This window comes from Lissotriton vulgaris, chromosome 2_2, assembly GCF_964263255.1.
Source record: "Lissotriton vulgaris chromosome 2_2, aLisVul1.2, whole genome shotgun sequence".
In the NCBI taxonomy this organism is placed as follows: domain Eukaryota; kingdom Metazoa; phylum Chordata; class Amphibia; order Caudata; family Salamandridae; genus Lissotriton; species Lissotriton vulgaris.
In genome coordinates, this window is record NC_141688.1 from 78236096 (window position 1) to 78253589 (window position 17494).

Genomic DNA, 17494 nt, shown 5'->3' on the forward strand with positions numbered 1-17494 from the left:
ACTCTCCTCCCCCCTCCTCCTCTCCTCCCCACTCTCTCTCTCTCTCACAGCCTCCCCCAGCTCCGCCTACACTTAGCACCACTTCTCATGTTTGTATTGTAGATTTATATTGCGTTTTCTACTCCTAGTTTGTGGACGGGTAGCGCCGCTCCAAGTAGCCAGAGTTATTTTCTATTGCTGGGTGTAGGTATTGCAGCTGGCTGTACACTAGGCAACATCATTAGAGCTGCTGTACCAGTTAATTGCATCTGGAGAAATAAACAAAAGTTTAGCAACGGGTTATTCACTTCTTTCCCAGTTTCCCTGATATAGAAGCCTACAGGCCCGCCCGCCTCTGGCGGAGGCCCATAGGTGTCACTAATGGCCCGTTCCCGCTCTGTGGGTCAGAGTTCGTCTCGGTTGCTGAACTTTTAGAGCTCTGTCTGGCGTCCTTCGGTAACTGTTTGTCGACGCTGTTTACAAGATTGTGTCTTCGAGTCGAATCTGAACGCCTTTTATACCAGTGTATTACAACCCCGCGGAGCACCGCTGTGCACACCTCTGCTCTGCACACTACAACTCTGCATAGAGCTTCCAACGCGGCACACCCCGCAACCTAGCATGATACACAGTTGGACACGCCACCACCACGTGGCATATCACAGCTCAAGATAGTGTACTGAGTGAACATACACACACGTTGGCACCACTGTCTCCTCCAAAACACACGCATTGGCACCACTGTCTCCTCCAAAACACTCACATTGGCACTACTGTCTCCTCCAAAACACACGTGGTGGCACCACTGTCTCCTCCAAAACACACGTTGGCACCACTGTCTCCTCTAAAACACACACGTTGGCACCACTGTCTCCTCTAAAACACACACGTTGGCACCACTGTCTCCTGCACATGTTCTCAGTCTTAAACATGATGCGTATGAATGGTGGATGCGGCCTTGTTTTCTGTGTTTAGCTCTGGCACACCCCTCCCGTACCGTAGACTTCCCTCTCACAGGTCCGCACCGTGAAACTGGGTCAGACAGAGGGGCTGCTGCTTTCCTGCCACAGCTCCTAGGGAGGCGTCCTCCCTTCCGGGGATTCAGTCACACCGTCATTAATATTCAGTGTCATTTGTTGCAACTGCTGTTCTATGTAGCCCTAACATGGGGCTTTCATCCCGTGCAAGCACCCCCTGTGTACAGAGGGTTCTTCAAATCGTCTACATGATCTGACTGCGCCTCTCAACTCCTGCTGCAGCGCCTGCAGCTTCGACATCATATGGAATCTTCAACTTCACACTTCATTTGCTGACCATTCTCTTCCTGCCAGTGCTTAATTTGTAGAAGTATGCATGCTGGGGTCCTAAGTGGTGCTCAGAAGCTCGTGTCTGGCGCCAATGAATACCAAATGTGCTGGATACCAAGCCTGCCTGCTCTCTATTCCACCTCATGCCTCTCCTCCACCACCATTCTCTTCATCTCTTGAATACCAAGTCTGCCTGCCCTCAGCCGCACTCCAGGCCCCTGCTGCTTTCACACCCTCTCCCCGCTCCGCCCCCTCCCCTGCCCGCCGTGCCGCATTTCTCCTCCCCCCTCCCCTTCTCTGCCTTCCCTCCGTCTTGTCTCTTTTGGCCCCCCTCCTCCTCCTACTCTCCTCCCCACTCTCTCTCTCTCACAGCCTCCCCCAGCTCCGCCCCCTCACTTCTTGGTTGCACAGCCACTAGGCCGTGCCTCCCCTACTCTCCTCCCCCCTCCTCCTCCTACTCTCCTCCCCCCTCCTCCTCCTACTCTCCTCCCCCCTCCTCCTCCTACTCTCCTCCCCACTCTCTCTCCCAGCACAACCTTGCCGCTCAGGTTTGGACCCCCAGAGCATTTACTTTTCAAAGTAAGTCGCAGATTAGAGCGTTACTTGCAAATCTCCAAGGTGAACAACCCATAAACAATTCTAAAAGCACTAACTCTAATGATGCGAGACCTATTGCATTTCCAATGCTTGTTTCCCTATGGAATCCAGCTTTCGGCCTTCCTGATCTGGAGGAGAAGTAAGAGGCGGGGAAGGATTGTGAGACCTCTTTTGAGCCGCCTGAGTAATGACCGAGTCCGCCTTAGGTTGAGACACCAAACATGCTGGAGAATTTGCTGGTGCCTTATATTTTTAGGTCTCGCCTGTCAATGTGCATGCGCATTGAGCTTGCGAGACTATGGCGGCTTAAACAGACTTTAACCAACCTGCAAGTCGATGGCGATTCCTTGCAGTGCCCGTGAAATTCAAGCTCAATGCGCATGCGCATTGACATTGAAAGCGCGTGCACATGCCCCCAGCCGCCTGCCTTGCATGTCTTTTCCCTCAGCCGCACTCCTCCCACACCCCCGCTCCGCCCCCTCCCCTGCCTGCCATGTCGCATTTCTTCAGGGCACCTCCCCATATCAGTTCCCCAGCAGCATCTGTTCCCCAGCCTGCCGAGAGCAGCTCTTCCTGCTCCGCCCTCTCCCCACTCTCTCTCCCCTCACGACGCCCCTCCCGCTCCGCCCCCTCTCTCTCCCAGCACTCTAGCACTGCTTGTCTTCCGTGAAACTGTCTGTTCTGCCTCGAGCGGAAGGAGGCTCAAGACGCAGCTTGCCTCTTGTGTCATACACCTATGCATCACCGCTTACAGTGCGGCTTCTTTGGTTGCAAGTCGCCTCCAGCAAAGCCCCTGCCCGATAGCTTTGAGTCTCTCCTACCCATCTGTTGGCGGAAGCCTCTGCTCTCCACAGCGATTCCTCTCACAGAACGGGGACTGTTTCCGAGGGCGCCCATAACAAGGATGCTCCGCCAGCAGCTCTTCCCCCTCCCCACTCTCTCTCCCAGCACACCTCCCCCTCGCTCCGCCCCTTGCTCTCCGCCCCCTGCCTCCCCAGCCGCCAGCATTCCACACTGACACAGCCTGCCGAGAGCAGCTCTTCCTGCTCCGCCCTCTCCCCACTCTCTCTCCCCTCACAACGCTCTTCCCGCTCCGCCCCCTCCCCCCCAGCACTCTAGCATACAGCACGAAATTCAGGCATCAGCTGGACATGCGAAAAATTGTCCAGATTCTTATAGCGCAACTTGTAGAGATTGCATAAACTGCTCGGTAAAGAAAGAAAGTTACACACTATTTTGTTCTGCAGCTCTTCCCGCTCCACCCTTTGCTCTCCGCCACCTGCCTCCCCAGCACCTCCCCTCATCCGTTCCCCAGCAGCATCTGTTCCCCAGCCTGCCGACTCTTAGTCGATCAGCCTATAATCCACTTTACAGCAACACATCGCCCATAACAAGGATGCTCCGCCAGCAGCTCTTCCCCTCCCCACTCTCTCTCTCCCAGCACACCTCCCCCTCGCTCCGCCCCTTGTTTAAAGCTTGAAAATACATCCCGCCTCTCCTCCCCCTTCCTTCCCTCCCCCCGGCTTCTTCCCACCCTCCTCCCTTTGCCTGAGGACATCACGAGAGCCGCTAACCCTCCTCCAGGAGCCAGATGATGAGGGAGGAGACGCACAACTGCGGACCTCTCCTGCTGGCACACGAACAACGTCACCTTCTTCACTCTTCAGCACACCAGCCATATTTTTGGGGGACTAGCCAGAGTTGTTAAAGTTGAGCTATATGTACTGTGAAGCCAATGCAGACAGCGGCAAAGTGGCTTTGAACGAAACTCAAAACAAGTCACTCTCACTAGGGTCCGCAAGGCTTTAATGTCGAGAAAGAGTGCACGCTCTAAGAGCTGAAAAAATGGGACAACGTTCGCGTTCACTCAAATTCTGTGATGCTTTTATCCACAGCTCTAAAAGTTATTTATAAAGAAAGACACATCTCTCACTTTCCTCTCGTTCCTGCCAGCTGTCACCTCCACATTCCATATCCTCCGTACTTTTAATTTTGAATCATTATGTTGCCCTCCTTCTCCGTAACTCATTCTTTCTCCCGACTTTTCTTCCCTTTACTCCTTTGTTATCTACTCCCAACGTACTTCTCTCTTCTAATTTCATTTAATAGGTCGAGCCTGGTCAGCCCATGCACTGCTATGCAAGGTGTGCTGTATTGGAGTATGGAATTGAAGCACTGCCCACTCTCTCCCCACCACCACATCCACCACCACCACCACCACCACCACATCCACCACCACCACCACCACCGCATCCACCACCACCACCGCATCCACCATGATATCCACCGTCACATCCACCACCACCACATCCACCACCACCGCATCCACCGCATCCACCACCACCACCGCATCCACCACCACCACCGCATCCACCATGATATCCACCGTCACATCCACCACCACCACATCCACATCCACCACATCCACCACCACCACCGCATCCACCACCGCATCCACCACCACCACATCCACCACCGCATCCACCACCACCACATCCACCGCCACCGCATCCACCGCCGCCACATCCACCACCGCCACATCCACCACCGCCACATCCACCACCGCCACATCCACCACCGCCACATCCACCACCGCCACATCCACCACCGCCACATCCACCACCGCCACATCCACCACCGCCACATCCACCACCGCCACATCCACCACCGCCACATCCACCACCGCCACATCCACCACCGCCACATCCACCACCGCCACATCCACCACCGCCACATCCACCACCGCCACATCCACCACCGCCACATCCACCACCGCCACATCCACCACCGCCACATCCACCACCGCCACATCCACCACCGCCACATCCACCACCGCCACATCCACCACCGCCACATCCACCACCGCCACATCCACCACCGCCACATCCACCACCGCCACATCCACCACCGCCACATCCACCACCGCCACCACATCCACCACCGCCACCACCACCGCCACCACATCCACCACCGCCACCACCGCCACCACCGCCACCACCGCCACCACCGCCACCACATCCACCACCGCCACCACATCCACCACCGCCACCACATCCACCACCGCCACCACATCCACCACCGCCACCACATCCACCACCGCCACCACATCCACCACCGCCACCACATCCACCACCGCCACCACATCCACCACCACCACCACCTCCACCACCACCACATCCACCACCACCACATCCACCACCACCACATCCACCACCACCACATCCACCAGCACATCCGCCACTTCATCCACCACCGCATCCACCACCACCACATCCACCACATCCACATCCACCACATCCACCACCACATCCACCACCACATCCACCACCACATCCACATCCACCAGCACATCCACCACCTCATCCACCACCGTCCCACCACCACCACCACCAGCACTTCCACCACCACATCCACCACCACTTTCGCCACACCCACAACCACCACATCCACCACATCACCACCACATCCACCACCACCACATCAACCACCACCACATCAACCACCACCACATCAACCACCACCACATCCACCACCACCACATCCACCACCACCACATCCACCACCACCACATCCACCACCACCACATCCACCCCCACCACATCCACCCCCACATCCACCACCATCACCACCACCACCACATCCACCACCACCATATCCCCCAGATCCACCACCACCACCACATCTATATGTGTGTGGCTCTGTGTGTGTGTAGGTGCAAATGCAATGTTCTTGGATTTTTGTCACAATAAAATACACTGAACATAATCTTCACAAAAGTTATTTACAAACGTTTAAGCTATTGCCATTATAAATTAAATAAATTATTTAAGTATTAATTATTTACTAAAATTAAAAGCCATTGTTATTTGTAATATCAATACATTTAAGTCACGTAAATACAACACATGTTGCATTACAAATGCTATAGGTGTCACATTTGCAAAAGTTATAACTATTGGCATTGTAAATGACAAAGCTATTAATTTAGCTATTTTCAAAAACACATAAATAAAAAAGAATCATTTACAAGACCAATAGCTCCAACTTTTCTAATGAGACCTATTGCATTTCCAATGCTTGTTTATCAAGTCTTGGCAGGACAGCTGGGATCAAATTCAGTCGCTCCATTAATTTGAGACCTTCCTCCCAAATGTGGTCAATTATAGGGATAGTGGGAGCTTGCCTTTGAGGTAAAATTGTAGAGAAACAATCAGTTTGTTGGACGTCCAAAGTGAGATGAAACCTCTTAGCAGCGCGGACCATGAAATTGTGGAAGCTGCCAATGTCCACAGGAAGCAAAGCCAATGGCAACGTTGGTGGAGTGGAAGGCGTGTGAGCCCTGTAATCATCCCATTCTTGAAGGGCATTGTCATCATCATCATTTGGATCCGTATTTTGAGGATCAGGATCGTCATTGTCCGTATCAGGCAGGGCATGCACTGGTGATCGTGATCACCGGTGCAGAGGCTTGTGTTTGCGGAGTAGGTTGCAGGACTGGAGAAACAGGCCGAGATGGAGGAAATCTGCGGTTATAATCATCCAGCATGTGTTGCAGATTCCTTACCAAAGACAGTGGTATCTGTGTCGTTTGGCCTGACATAAGTGCTTCCGACGTATGTACTGGAAAAAGTTCTGTCCCATCTTCGACGTACTCTTCGTCCTCCTCATCATAATCCTGGCACTTAGTGTGTAGCTCGGATGGACTAGTCGCTTGACCAAAGGCATTATCGTGCTCTGAATCATCATTGGAGTCCTCGTCCGCAGACTGAAATAACTTGTCAGGAAGTGTAGAACCACTCTTAATTGGACTCAGTTGAATTAGAGGCACGCGTCGCAGCGTAGAAGCAGTAACCACTGTGAAGGTGGTAGCTGTGGCTAAAGAGTGGTGCAGCGTCGACGAGCCCGTCGACGTGGCGATGGAAGAGTCAACAGCCGGTTGAGGAGTCTGCACTGTGTCCACAGACAAGGATTTCCATCGACGGATGTGTCTTAGGCTTCGTCGACGTAGATTTTTTCTCCGTCGACGGCACCGTCGACGAGGCAATGGACTTGCTAGTTGATGAAGATGGTCCCGTCGACGAAGGGTGGACCATCGACGAAGTGAAAGCCGTCGACGAAGCCGTCGTAGACGGTAAGGTAGTCCTCGACGAGGTAGTTGTCGACGAAGCAGGTCCCGTCGACGGGCGACGACCCATCGACTATGTAGAAGTCTTGGTCGACGACGAGGAGTGCGTCGACGAAAGGCGCGTCGACTGTTGAATCTTCGTCGACAAGGTGGATTTAGCAGCCGTAGACGAGATCTTCAAAACAGAGGTAATAAAACTCACCTCATGTGATGTCGTCGACTAGGTGGACGTAGTTCGAGGACATAGAGCAAGTCGTAGTCGACGTGGAGACAGCATCCACGAATTTCGTCGTCGTCGACGGACGCGTCGACTAGCCCGTCGACGAGCCAATGCCCATTTTACAGGATGAAGGCATGGCTTTGGACAATGACGCCAGAGAACCAGGTCTCGTAGGCGCATGTGGAGGTAAATCCTGTGGGGAGACAACCTTAGAAACATCAACAAGTCTCTCTTTCTTTAGAAAAGGAGAAGGAATCTCAGTCTCCGACCAACATTTCTGAGAGGTCTTTGAGTGAAAAGAAGAGACACTCAGAGACCACAGCGTCCGTTGTCTTCAACTTCTGAAGCCACAGAAGGAGACGGGCCTCTCTGTCCCTTAAAGTTTTAGGTGGAAAAGTAAGACAGTACTTACAGGTCTTCACTTCATGGTCAGGGTAGAGACAGTAAATACATTTACTGTGTGGATCTTCATGAAAAAGACAGTTTTCCACAGGATGGACAGGATCTGAACAAAGATTTCCTTGAAGACATTAAGAGTTGAAAATACAGCTAAATAAGTTGAAAAACTGAGCAGAGCTCAGGGAGACTCCCTTCACACGACGTGTGGTAGAAAATCTGAGGTCTTGGGCTTCTGAGGAGAAGGTTCTAGAGGGAGCTACAGCCTGATTGGCTGGAATTTGGACCAAAACATAATGACATTGATATGTTACCAAGTTGAGTTTCTCCCTTAGGCTTTCTGTGGGCCTATTCTGTTCTTTGGTACTTTTGAGTTTTCTGGATATTTTACTGTATTTTATATAGGTTTATGCATTTATATTATAATAATTTTACTTATATTTGCATATATTACTGCTATTTTATGTACCGTGGGACTCCCACTTAGACGGGGAATATTCAAGCATGTGAATCTATGAAAGACACCCCTAATACTGGAGAAGACATTGGTTGCCATACAGGCGGTTAGCCGAACCGACCCGGACGCAGACAAGAGGAAACACGAACAGCGCAAGCGTACAGCTGACATCTGGGATGGGCTAGATAAGTACATACTGACGAGTTACCGCCAGCAGTTGCATTCTGAGGGTGACAAGTGAGGTTGCTTGCTGGCTTGGATGTTATGGAGGGAGCAGGCTCACACTTTGAAAGCAGAGGGAGGGAGACTTGTCCATACCAGGGCTGGCATTTTGGAGGTGTTCCAGCAACACTTACAGCGGGTCTATACTTCAGACCCTGGAGTAATAGTGGAAAGGTGTGCCCATTCATTGAGAGTTTGGCTCTTCCGCAACTCTCGCCTGAAGGTGTGGAGGTGCTCGACACCCAAATCACAGCTTAAGTACAGGGGACACTTTGAGCAATGCCGGGATCTAAGGCCCCTGGGGAAGATGCGTTTCCAATGGCTTTTTTGCAGGCCTACTCAGAACAGCCTGTGGAACCTCTTCTGCAAGTATATGAGCAGGGCATCAAGGTGGGGGCGCTACCCCCCTCAATGTGCAACGGTGAAATCTTTACGCTCCTTAAGCTAGGGGGGGGGGACAATCCGGATCCCTCCGCATTCCAAACCCTTACTATGATTAACTTGGATGTTAAAATATTATGCAAAATCCTGGCTGCCAGACTGGCCACTCTCATGACTCATTTGTACATAAAGATCAATGTGGGTTCATACCAACCCGTAATACGGGCATGAATATCAGGAGGTTATCCCACATTCTGCATGAAGTATGACAGACAAGGACTTAGCCATAGTTTCTATAGATTGGGAAAAGGCCATCGACATCGACTGGATTGGGGGTATCTGTTGTAGGTGCTCAGAGTGGCTTGGTTTGGCCTGCGTTTTAGACAATGGGTGCAGATCCTATACATGGCACCTACCGCTAGAGACCGGTTGGTATACAGAAGATCAGGTGAGTGGAGGTAGAAGAGGGGGAAGTGCCCGCTTTCGCCACTACTGTTTGCCCTGGCAATAGAGCCCCTGGCGATCTGGGTGCACGGGATCGGGCCTGTTGGGGTATCAATTTTGGCGGGACATCCCAGGTAATATTTTTGTATGCAGATGATGCATTACTATACATCTCCTCGCCCCAGGAAGTCGTTCCAAGACTGCTACGGGTGCTAGAGGACTGTGGCGGATGTTCTGGGCCTTGCCTAAATAGGCTAAGATCTTTGGCGTATCCCCTGGCTTGTTTAGCTTGCCACTGCATAGAGTCTCTCCCCCAACTGGGCTTGAGGTGGGAGACTGGGTACTTCAGGTTCCTGGGCATACAGGTGGCAGGTGAGGATTCCCAAGTATTAGAACTCAATATTTATAAAATGATGGGCGCATTTGGGGCTCAGTCGGCTTCTGAAACACTTCTCCACTCTTCTGAATGGACAGGTTAGAAATCGCAAAAATGGTGGTACTGCCTCGTTGCCTTTATATGCTACAGAACAAGCTGTGCCCAATACCTAGATGAATATTCAGGGCCCTGGACTCCATATTGATAGACCTCTTCTGGGCTTGTCAGCCCAGCAGAGTGGACTTGAGGCTCCCAGAATGGAGCTTTACTATTATGCTGCTCAACTGCAGCATGCCGCTAGGTGGTTTGCAGAGGGGGATAACTGCGAGAAATGGCTCCTTCATGACTGAGTACTCGCCACTGACCCGACGGCTTTATTCATCGGGGTCTCGGGTGCCTTTGATGCCTCCGATGCAGCACCGAATGTAGCTAGCCAGTCAGCATGTGTGGCAGTAATTCATGGAGTGAATTTTGAGACATGCCGCGGTCCATCGGGAATTGTTGGCATGGGATTTGGCGCCGGTCCGGAGAGGGGTAGCGAACATGTTATTTCAGACATGGCAGGAGTGGAGTGTGAATCACTTGCTGATTTGTACCCTGGTGAGAGCGTTGTCACATTCGACTAGGCCTGTAAAAATTTGGACCAGGGCAAGGACAACACGTACAGTACACCACCATAGCTTATATACTTAAAGAAATATGGCCCACGTATCCTTTGATTCTACAGCTTCCACACACTAGATATTATACTCCTGTGTGGGTCAGGCAGGCGTATTATATCATCGTTCTATAGGGCAAGCACTCCAGTGCTCCACCCCCAGCCGCCCACCGTCTCATTTGTGGCTTGGAATGTGGAACTGGAGGAGTCATTGGAAGATAGGGGTGGTAGGTGCACTCACACACTATCTCCTGAAATGCTCGCTTCTGATTAATACACCAACTACGCACATCGTACGTACATGACCATGGAAAGGATACATCGCATGGCCCCTGGCAGGTCCAATTCATGTCCTATGTGCCAGAGGTCAATTTCTTGCATTTGGCATGGGAATGTCCTGCAGTCAGTAACTTCAGAGGTAGAGATAATTGAACTCTATTGTTCACATGGCCCCTTAACACCAATACACTGCCTCCTAGGACTGATAAAGTAAGAGCAAAGACAAGCAAGATGTATAGGCTATAGCAACTTTTGCTGGTCCTGGTAAAGCACAGAGTTGCAATAGTATGGATGGGGGTGTGGGCACTGGAGATCTCTGCATGGATTCGGGATGTGCGTGAATGGACATTAGCCGAGGTGGTGCACATGAAGGTGTTGCAGAGATGAGAAACTAGAGGATGCATTAAGGCTTTGGAGGGAGCTCGGTCATGAGTTGTTGGCCGATGGTCCCCAGATGGGCTCACAAAGTGCTACCACCGGGGGAAATTCTGCAAATCTTGATGGGGAGGAGTGAATGTCTTAAATGTTTAACGCCTAGTTACAGAGATGGGAGTGGGGGGTGCTACGGACGGGCCAATGTCCTGAACTACTGCCACTGTATAAGTATTCCTATGCTGGCTACTGAGTGCACGCTTATGGTTGTGTTCATGTAAAACTTTAAATAAAATGTATTTAGTATCCTTCCGTCAGCCATGACACTGCACTTTTAAAAGCGGAGGTGTACATGTGATAACAAAAAATGTCATTGCTTACAGTGCAAGAGTGCATTGGCTACATTGGGCTCACCTGCTGTCCTATTGTGGTATACTTTAGCGAGCAGAAGTGATGAGGCAGAGTTCCTTCCTACCAATTTACTGTGGAACTCTTGGCTGATTTCTGTAGGACTGGAATGTATTTCCATGGAAGCTATTAGGTTAGGATTGCTAGTGAATTACGCGTGCATGTTCAATTTGTTCTGATGTTTCTGTTGCAGGTGGAGAAAGTCTTTGTTAGAAAAACGTCTTGTTTTATGAGAGTTAGACTCAGTGAGGAGAAGATACTGTGTGTAAGAAACGCTGATAATTGGGAGACTGTTCATCTCACTGAGGGAGGTCTGGGAATCGAGGTCTATCGAGCGAGGAGCTGAAAGTCGACACCAAATGGAAAATCGCCTATGAGAAGGGTCCAGCAACATGAGGTGATCTGTGGGCATGTTCTAGGTTTGTGTTTTGTATTGTGGATAGTGCCCTGGGTGTTGAGTCCGGAGATTGAAGGAGCATCTCAGCCAACTCTTCAGAGCTCGTTCTACTTGACCCATACAACGCGAGTATTTCTTAGGAGGTCTTAATGCGCGGACACCTTTTCCTGATCTTGCCTGGGGAATGCCAAGTAGAGATGCCACAGTAGTGAAGGGACAGATTAATGGTTTTTATTCATTCACCACAGATGAAGACTGATCTTGACGTGGGGCAATCGGTCTGCGTTTTGTTTCTGGAGGTTGCCATTCTGTTTATGAAACATCACATAACATTAGCTTGTAGGTTTGGATTTGTATTAGTACCCATGTACTACTTATATAACTTAGTCATGAGGTGCTTGTACATTCAGTTGTTATTTGCTTTGTAATAAACACACTAACTTGGAATTCGAAGTCTGTGATTCTTCAGAGTCAGCTTTCTAACATCTTGTGGTCTGTTTTAAGGAGTTATTTCTCCCCCCACATTTCTCAGCAGGTCCATCGGCCCAGAGTTCCATAGTAAATCAGTCCAATTGATGGAGAGATCGCTAAAAGCCTAGAAACGTTTGCTCTCGATTCATATATTTGTTTCATTACACAAGAGTACCGAGACTGCCAAAATGGTCTTTGGCCATACTTAAAAAGGGTGTGAATTAGCACATTGCAGAATTTATGCTTACATTCTATTACCTGGAACAATACTAACTCTAAAAGGCAGCTAGACAAGAGTGATATTTTTCAACATAGGACTTTTAGAAGCAATGGTTAGGAAAGGATTTGTGCAGTGGGTATTTTATCATTAAAAACATTAACAGAACAAGTAGGGAATGCATCAATGAAGAAGAAACTAACATACAGTAAATAGACTTCCGCTGGCACAGGGAGGCCCTGGCTTTAAAGAGGAACATTGCAGGAGGGTCAGCTTGCAAGCAATACACATTCATAGACTGAACCTATGCACCCCCAGAAGCTTAAAGGAAGGCTTACCATTTGACTCCACACTTGGTGGGGCGATCCTCCATTTGTACTTGGGTTCAGTCATCCTGGTTGCCTCGGTGACCACAGTGCGCACCACATCTGAACTAGATGGGGGCAGAACGTTGTTCCGAAAGAGAACATCTAGCTGTGCAATCACTGAACCATTCCTGAGAGGGAAGCGAGAAGAGTAGAATCAATACAGGATGCGGTTGACGTTGGTTGACCCTCTATGTCCAACAGCACATGCCTAGTGAAAAGCTGCATGGCTCCAACACACCCAAGAGTGCAAATGCCAGGAATCTTTCAACACCATGACAAAGACGAGGTGGAAAAAATAGGTTCAGAGAGGACATAACTCACCTTCACAAATTCTCTCATCCGACAATGTTGAGCCCAACAATAGAAACAGTCACCCAACACCCATTACAAGTAACGAAACTGCAGGTCACTTGTTGAACCACAGAGAATGGATCAGAGCTGAGAGTTTCAATCTCACTTTCAGCCTACCATTGTTTGAATGTCTCACAGAGCATTAATACAACTGTAACACCACCAGTCCACCCCCGAGTACTAATATCCTTTTTACACCATCCTACATCCTTCCCCGGCAAAGCATTAATACTCTTGTTACACCATAAGACATTCATCCCCGACAAACTAGTATTAATACTAGTTACAACACCAGCAGTCCATTGCATAAAAAATACAGCAAACACGTATTTACACTTTGGTAGCACCATCAGCAGTCCAGCGCTGTGAAAACAGTATTAATACTCTTGTAACACCATAAGCCCAGTGTGCAGGAGGTGCTGCAGCACCCATAAAACTTGACAGTTTTGAAAGGAATGAACAATCATGGGGTCCCTCAAATGCATTTTTATGCCAGAGTTTGTTGTGCTTTCAGTACATACTTTCACATTGCCCATATGCCTTTAGTGGGGTGAACCTATACGCCTGCACCCCACTGAAAAGGATTCCTGCACCAGTGCATACGTCGTCCATTCCCATGAAAACAGTATTAATACTCTTATAACAAAATCAATCCATCCCATAAAAAAAACTGTATTTATACTCTTATAGCACCATCACCAGTCCAGCCCAGTGAAAAACTATTAGTACTCTTGCAACACCATCCCCTATCTGACCCTGTGAAAAGAAGTCATTTGGCCCATAACACAATGTGTACAGCCTCAAAAGAAGACAGTTTAAGTGTAAACCGCTCATCGCACCTTCAGTGAAATGCAAGGGAGGTGGCAACTTGTGCAAGACCCCCAGTACAGACAAGAAAATATAGGATGGAGTGCACAATATACTACGCAGACCCCCATTTTAACTACAGTGCATGCAATACTTAAGTGAGTGGAAATAATCTTAAGGTACTTACCGAAAGTCTTTTATCCTCGTCCCAAAATAGTTAATACCATACTTGGCAGAAAAAAATGTGTTCATCTGGAAAATAAAAGGCAGTAGCAAAGTAAGCATTCATTCTTAGAATGCCTAAAAGTCACCTATGTGATTCTGATTAGCAGAGATTCAAGCTGGAGCTCGAGTTGCACAGTAGTCCCCATTCTCCTGCATGTGAAGAACAGAAGAATCAAAATGGAGGGTAGTTAAGGATTCTTGTTGACATGAATCATGGGGACCTGATCAATGCCAGTCTTTTCCAGATTTACTACAAAAAATGTAGATGATCACAATTTAGATTAATTGTAGGTAAATATACTACTTGTGCATATGGTAAAAACTAGTATTGATGGAGCCCTTGTACATCAATGTTGGACTCTTTTATAGGAAAGTAAGCAGTGCCATCTGTATCTATTCTCATCTTGAAGACCAGCCCCTTAGAGCTCTATGGGCCAGACCATTTCCTACTACTATTTGATAAGGGGCCGAGTTAACTAGGATAGCCGGCCTCGACAGACTGGTACTGGTCCATTGAGTCACGAGGATTTACCCTCAAGGCTGGCGACTCTGGCCAGCAGGGCTGGCACAGAATTGTTTATGGCATGTCAGCCTGGCACCACTGACCTACCAAGGGCGCAACAGACCTAATACAGGCATGGAAAGTGGGGAATTCACACTCTTTCATCGGATATATGTGCTATAATTGGGTTGCAGTAGAACTATCAGACCACCTAGAGTATAGTTCACTGTCCCCGTTGCACTATTGATAGCTATGCTACTGCCCGACACACTACTTTATGTGCCACAGACCTTTGAGCCTTCTCAGCCCAGTCCTGCCAAGACTTCACTTGACTGCAGACCAGTGTATCATTGATAGCAAGGCACTCCATTTCATCCTATGTATTTTCACTGCAGTTATTTCCGTCAGGAGCTATGGTTCCTTGGTGTAGCCTAGAGAATAAATTTGCCCACAGCAATCAACATAAATTATCAATACCTTGTACTTGTCTACAGACCCCTCCATCCAACTGAGAAGCAGTTCTCCAACCTGTTGCATGAAACCTACTCCTTCGGGGATTGTACAATCATGTGCCACGTATAGGCCACACAATCATCATTGTCCCCAGCCATGTGGTGGAGCTGGAATGCTCTGGTTACTGAAGTGAGTGGTCATTCCCCACTCCTTACTCTCGCACTCCTTTCAATTCTAGCTTTCCCGCTTTTCTGGTGAGATCTCTGTGCAAGAAAGAGGTTTGGAAACCATTATTCCTCTTCAAGGATAGGAGTGACTTACTGTGAAGGCTTCAAACTTCATCATTAAATAATTGACTGAGAAAATAAGCAACTACTACATGTGGCTGCACGCGGTGTTCACAGGCACCTCCTTTGGGGACCTGTTCATCAGAATGTCAAGTACAGGAAAAGAGAAAAAAGGCAGAAAAGCAAAACAGGATGAATTAGGGAAAGATATGAAAACCATGACAAAGGGAGAAAGCAGATCTCAAACAACCAGCAAGTGAGACAGAGTCAAGGAGTGCTGGGAGGTGTCAGAAGAGGCGTGAGATAGAATTATTGAAGGTAGCCTTGCTATTCGGCCATCCAGGCACTCCGTAGTGGTGTTTCAAACTTTTATTTTATATTTAGTTTTTAACAAAAAGCATAGAACAAGACCTGCAAATTAATGGATACATTTACTCCAGGTTACAACAGATCCTACTCTCGGAGTAGATGCAGATTTTTGTTTGTGGGAGATGTAGTGTTGGTTTGGACAAGAGGCTTCTGTGCCGATTAAAAAAAATCCTCTAAACTGTAAACTAAAAAAGAGGCAGATTACGGTTCAAGGGCAACCATAGAAAAGAGGACGCCAATCTACATGAAAATGTACCTTCATGCAAACTTGGAGTTGGGTAAAGGTTTCTTGACCAGTGAGACAATATGAAGATTAGTGGTTGCTTGAAAAGCCCTACAGGCTAGCGAACCACAAAGCAAATGTGTAATGTTCTGCTACACCGAGATGATGGAGCTGTGCAATAGTAGAGTCAGGAGCGGTCAACAAGGAATGCTGAAGGACAAAAGAATAATTTTCTAGATTAACACAGATGTATGTATGTATGTATAGGCATTTATATAGCGCACTACTTACCCGTAGGGTCCCAAGGCGCTTCGACCGCTACGAAACCCTGCCTGGCTTCCCTGAGAGATGGTCCCTTAATGGGTATCTCCAGGGTGAGACCAGGCATCCCCGGCGGTCTGGTGGGGCCGTTAGTGAAGATGAGGCAAGCTAATGCCCAGAGTTGCCGAGTGTGATCGCTGATCAGAGTGGGCACCGAGGCGAGAGAATTATCGAGTCCGCTGACCCTGGTCCAGAAACCTGCCGCGCCGGGAATCGAACCCTGGCCCCGGGCCGTCCTCTGCTGTCGGGTCTGCCGCCTCTAACCAGTGAGCCACAATACTGGTTTGCATTCTGAATTCTTAGCCTGATAATCCACTAGCAGTATAAATGTGACTGCACTTAGCGTGCACTTCAATGACAAGGGCATACAAAGTGTAGCAAGTTAGGCATGGCTCAGGATAAATTCATCCTCAAATTCCCATGGTTAGTATTCAAGAGTACAACATGCGGGCCTCCTGGGTAGTACACTTGTGCCAGAGAAAAACGTGCTTATTCAGAACTAGGGGGAGTTCTGAAAATAGGCCTTCTCCTTGTACAGGTCCTATCGATTACATACTCAGTGTAACGTGCAAGCCAACATGAAACCAAAGAGCAGGTAGGAGGGAGCCCATCAGAGAATTAACCTAATGCTTCATCAGAAGAGAAGATGCGGATTCTGCAAAAAGAAAATGTCTGCCCATGCCTTCTCCAAATAGGAACTCCTATTTTTTTTAATTCTACAGCTTCACAAAAGGAATCTGGCAAATCACGGAAGCTATCCAAGTAACCCCCACATGGCGCCATCCTGAGCTTTATGCACAAGAAGAATGTAGAAAAGTTTCGCACAAGAAGAGTGCCGAGTTCACTCTTTCAAAGACTAAGTTAGAATTATCTTAGAGGCACTTTACAGACACTTAAAAGGCATAGCTGACTTAGGCATAATTCCACTTGCTTTTGCATTCTGAGATGCGATTAAACTATCCCCTTCAGTTGGGTTGGAATTCCCGGTTGTATGCAGCAATAGGTCTACTGACCAGCTGAAGATGTCAGTCTTCTAGTTTTCATTGGAAATGGGACTCAACATAAAATTCTATGGACAAAAGTGGCAACTGCAGTGTTCATACACTAACCATGTCCCCATAACATACTTCACCTAGAGGTGAATGATCCACAGGGGTCAGATTGTTCAGGGACGTAGCCAAGAAACATCTTCGCCGGCTTCATCACTGGAATTAAGCAGACCACTTTTACCCAGTCCAAAGATCAGGGCTTGATCCATCACCGTTATTTATCTCACTGCACC

The 17494-nt window shown here is 48.8% G+C and overlaps 1 protein-coding gene across 1 annotated transcript in view; it reads right to left on the bottom strand.

Annotated features, from left to right (window-relative positions):
- Positions 1-17494, bottom strand: part of LOC147729032 (uncharacterized) — a 325523-nt gene that overhangs the window by 271533 nt on the left and 36496 nt on the right. Inside the window, exons 2-3 of the mRNA XM_086959316.1 lie at positions 14020-14084; positions 12645-12802 (exon numbers count right to left, since the gene is read on the bottom strand). Of these exons, the coding sequence (XP_086815442.1) occupies positions 12645-12802; positions 14020-14084 (223 nt within the window). The remainder of the gene's footprint in view (positions 1-12644; positions 12803-14019; positions 14085-17494) is intronic.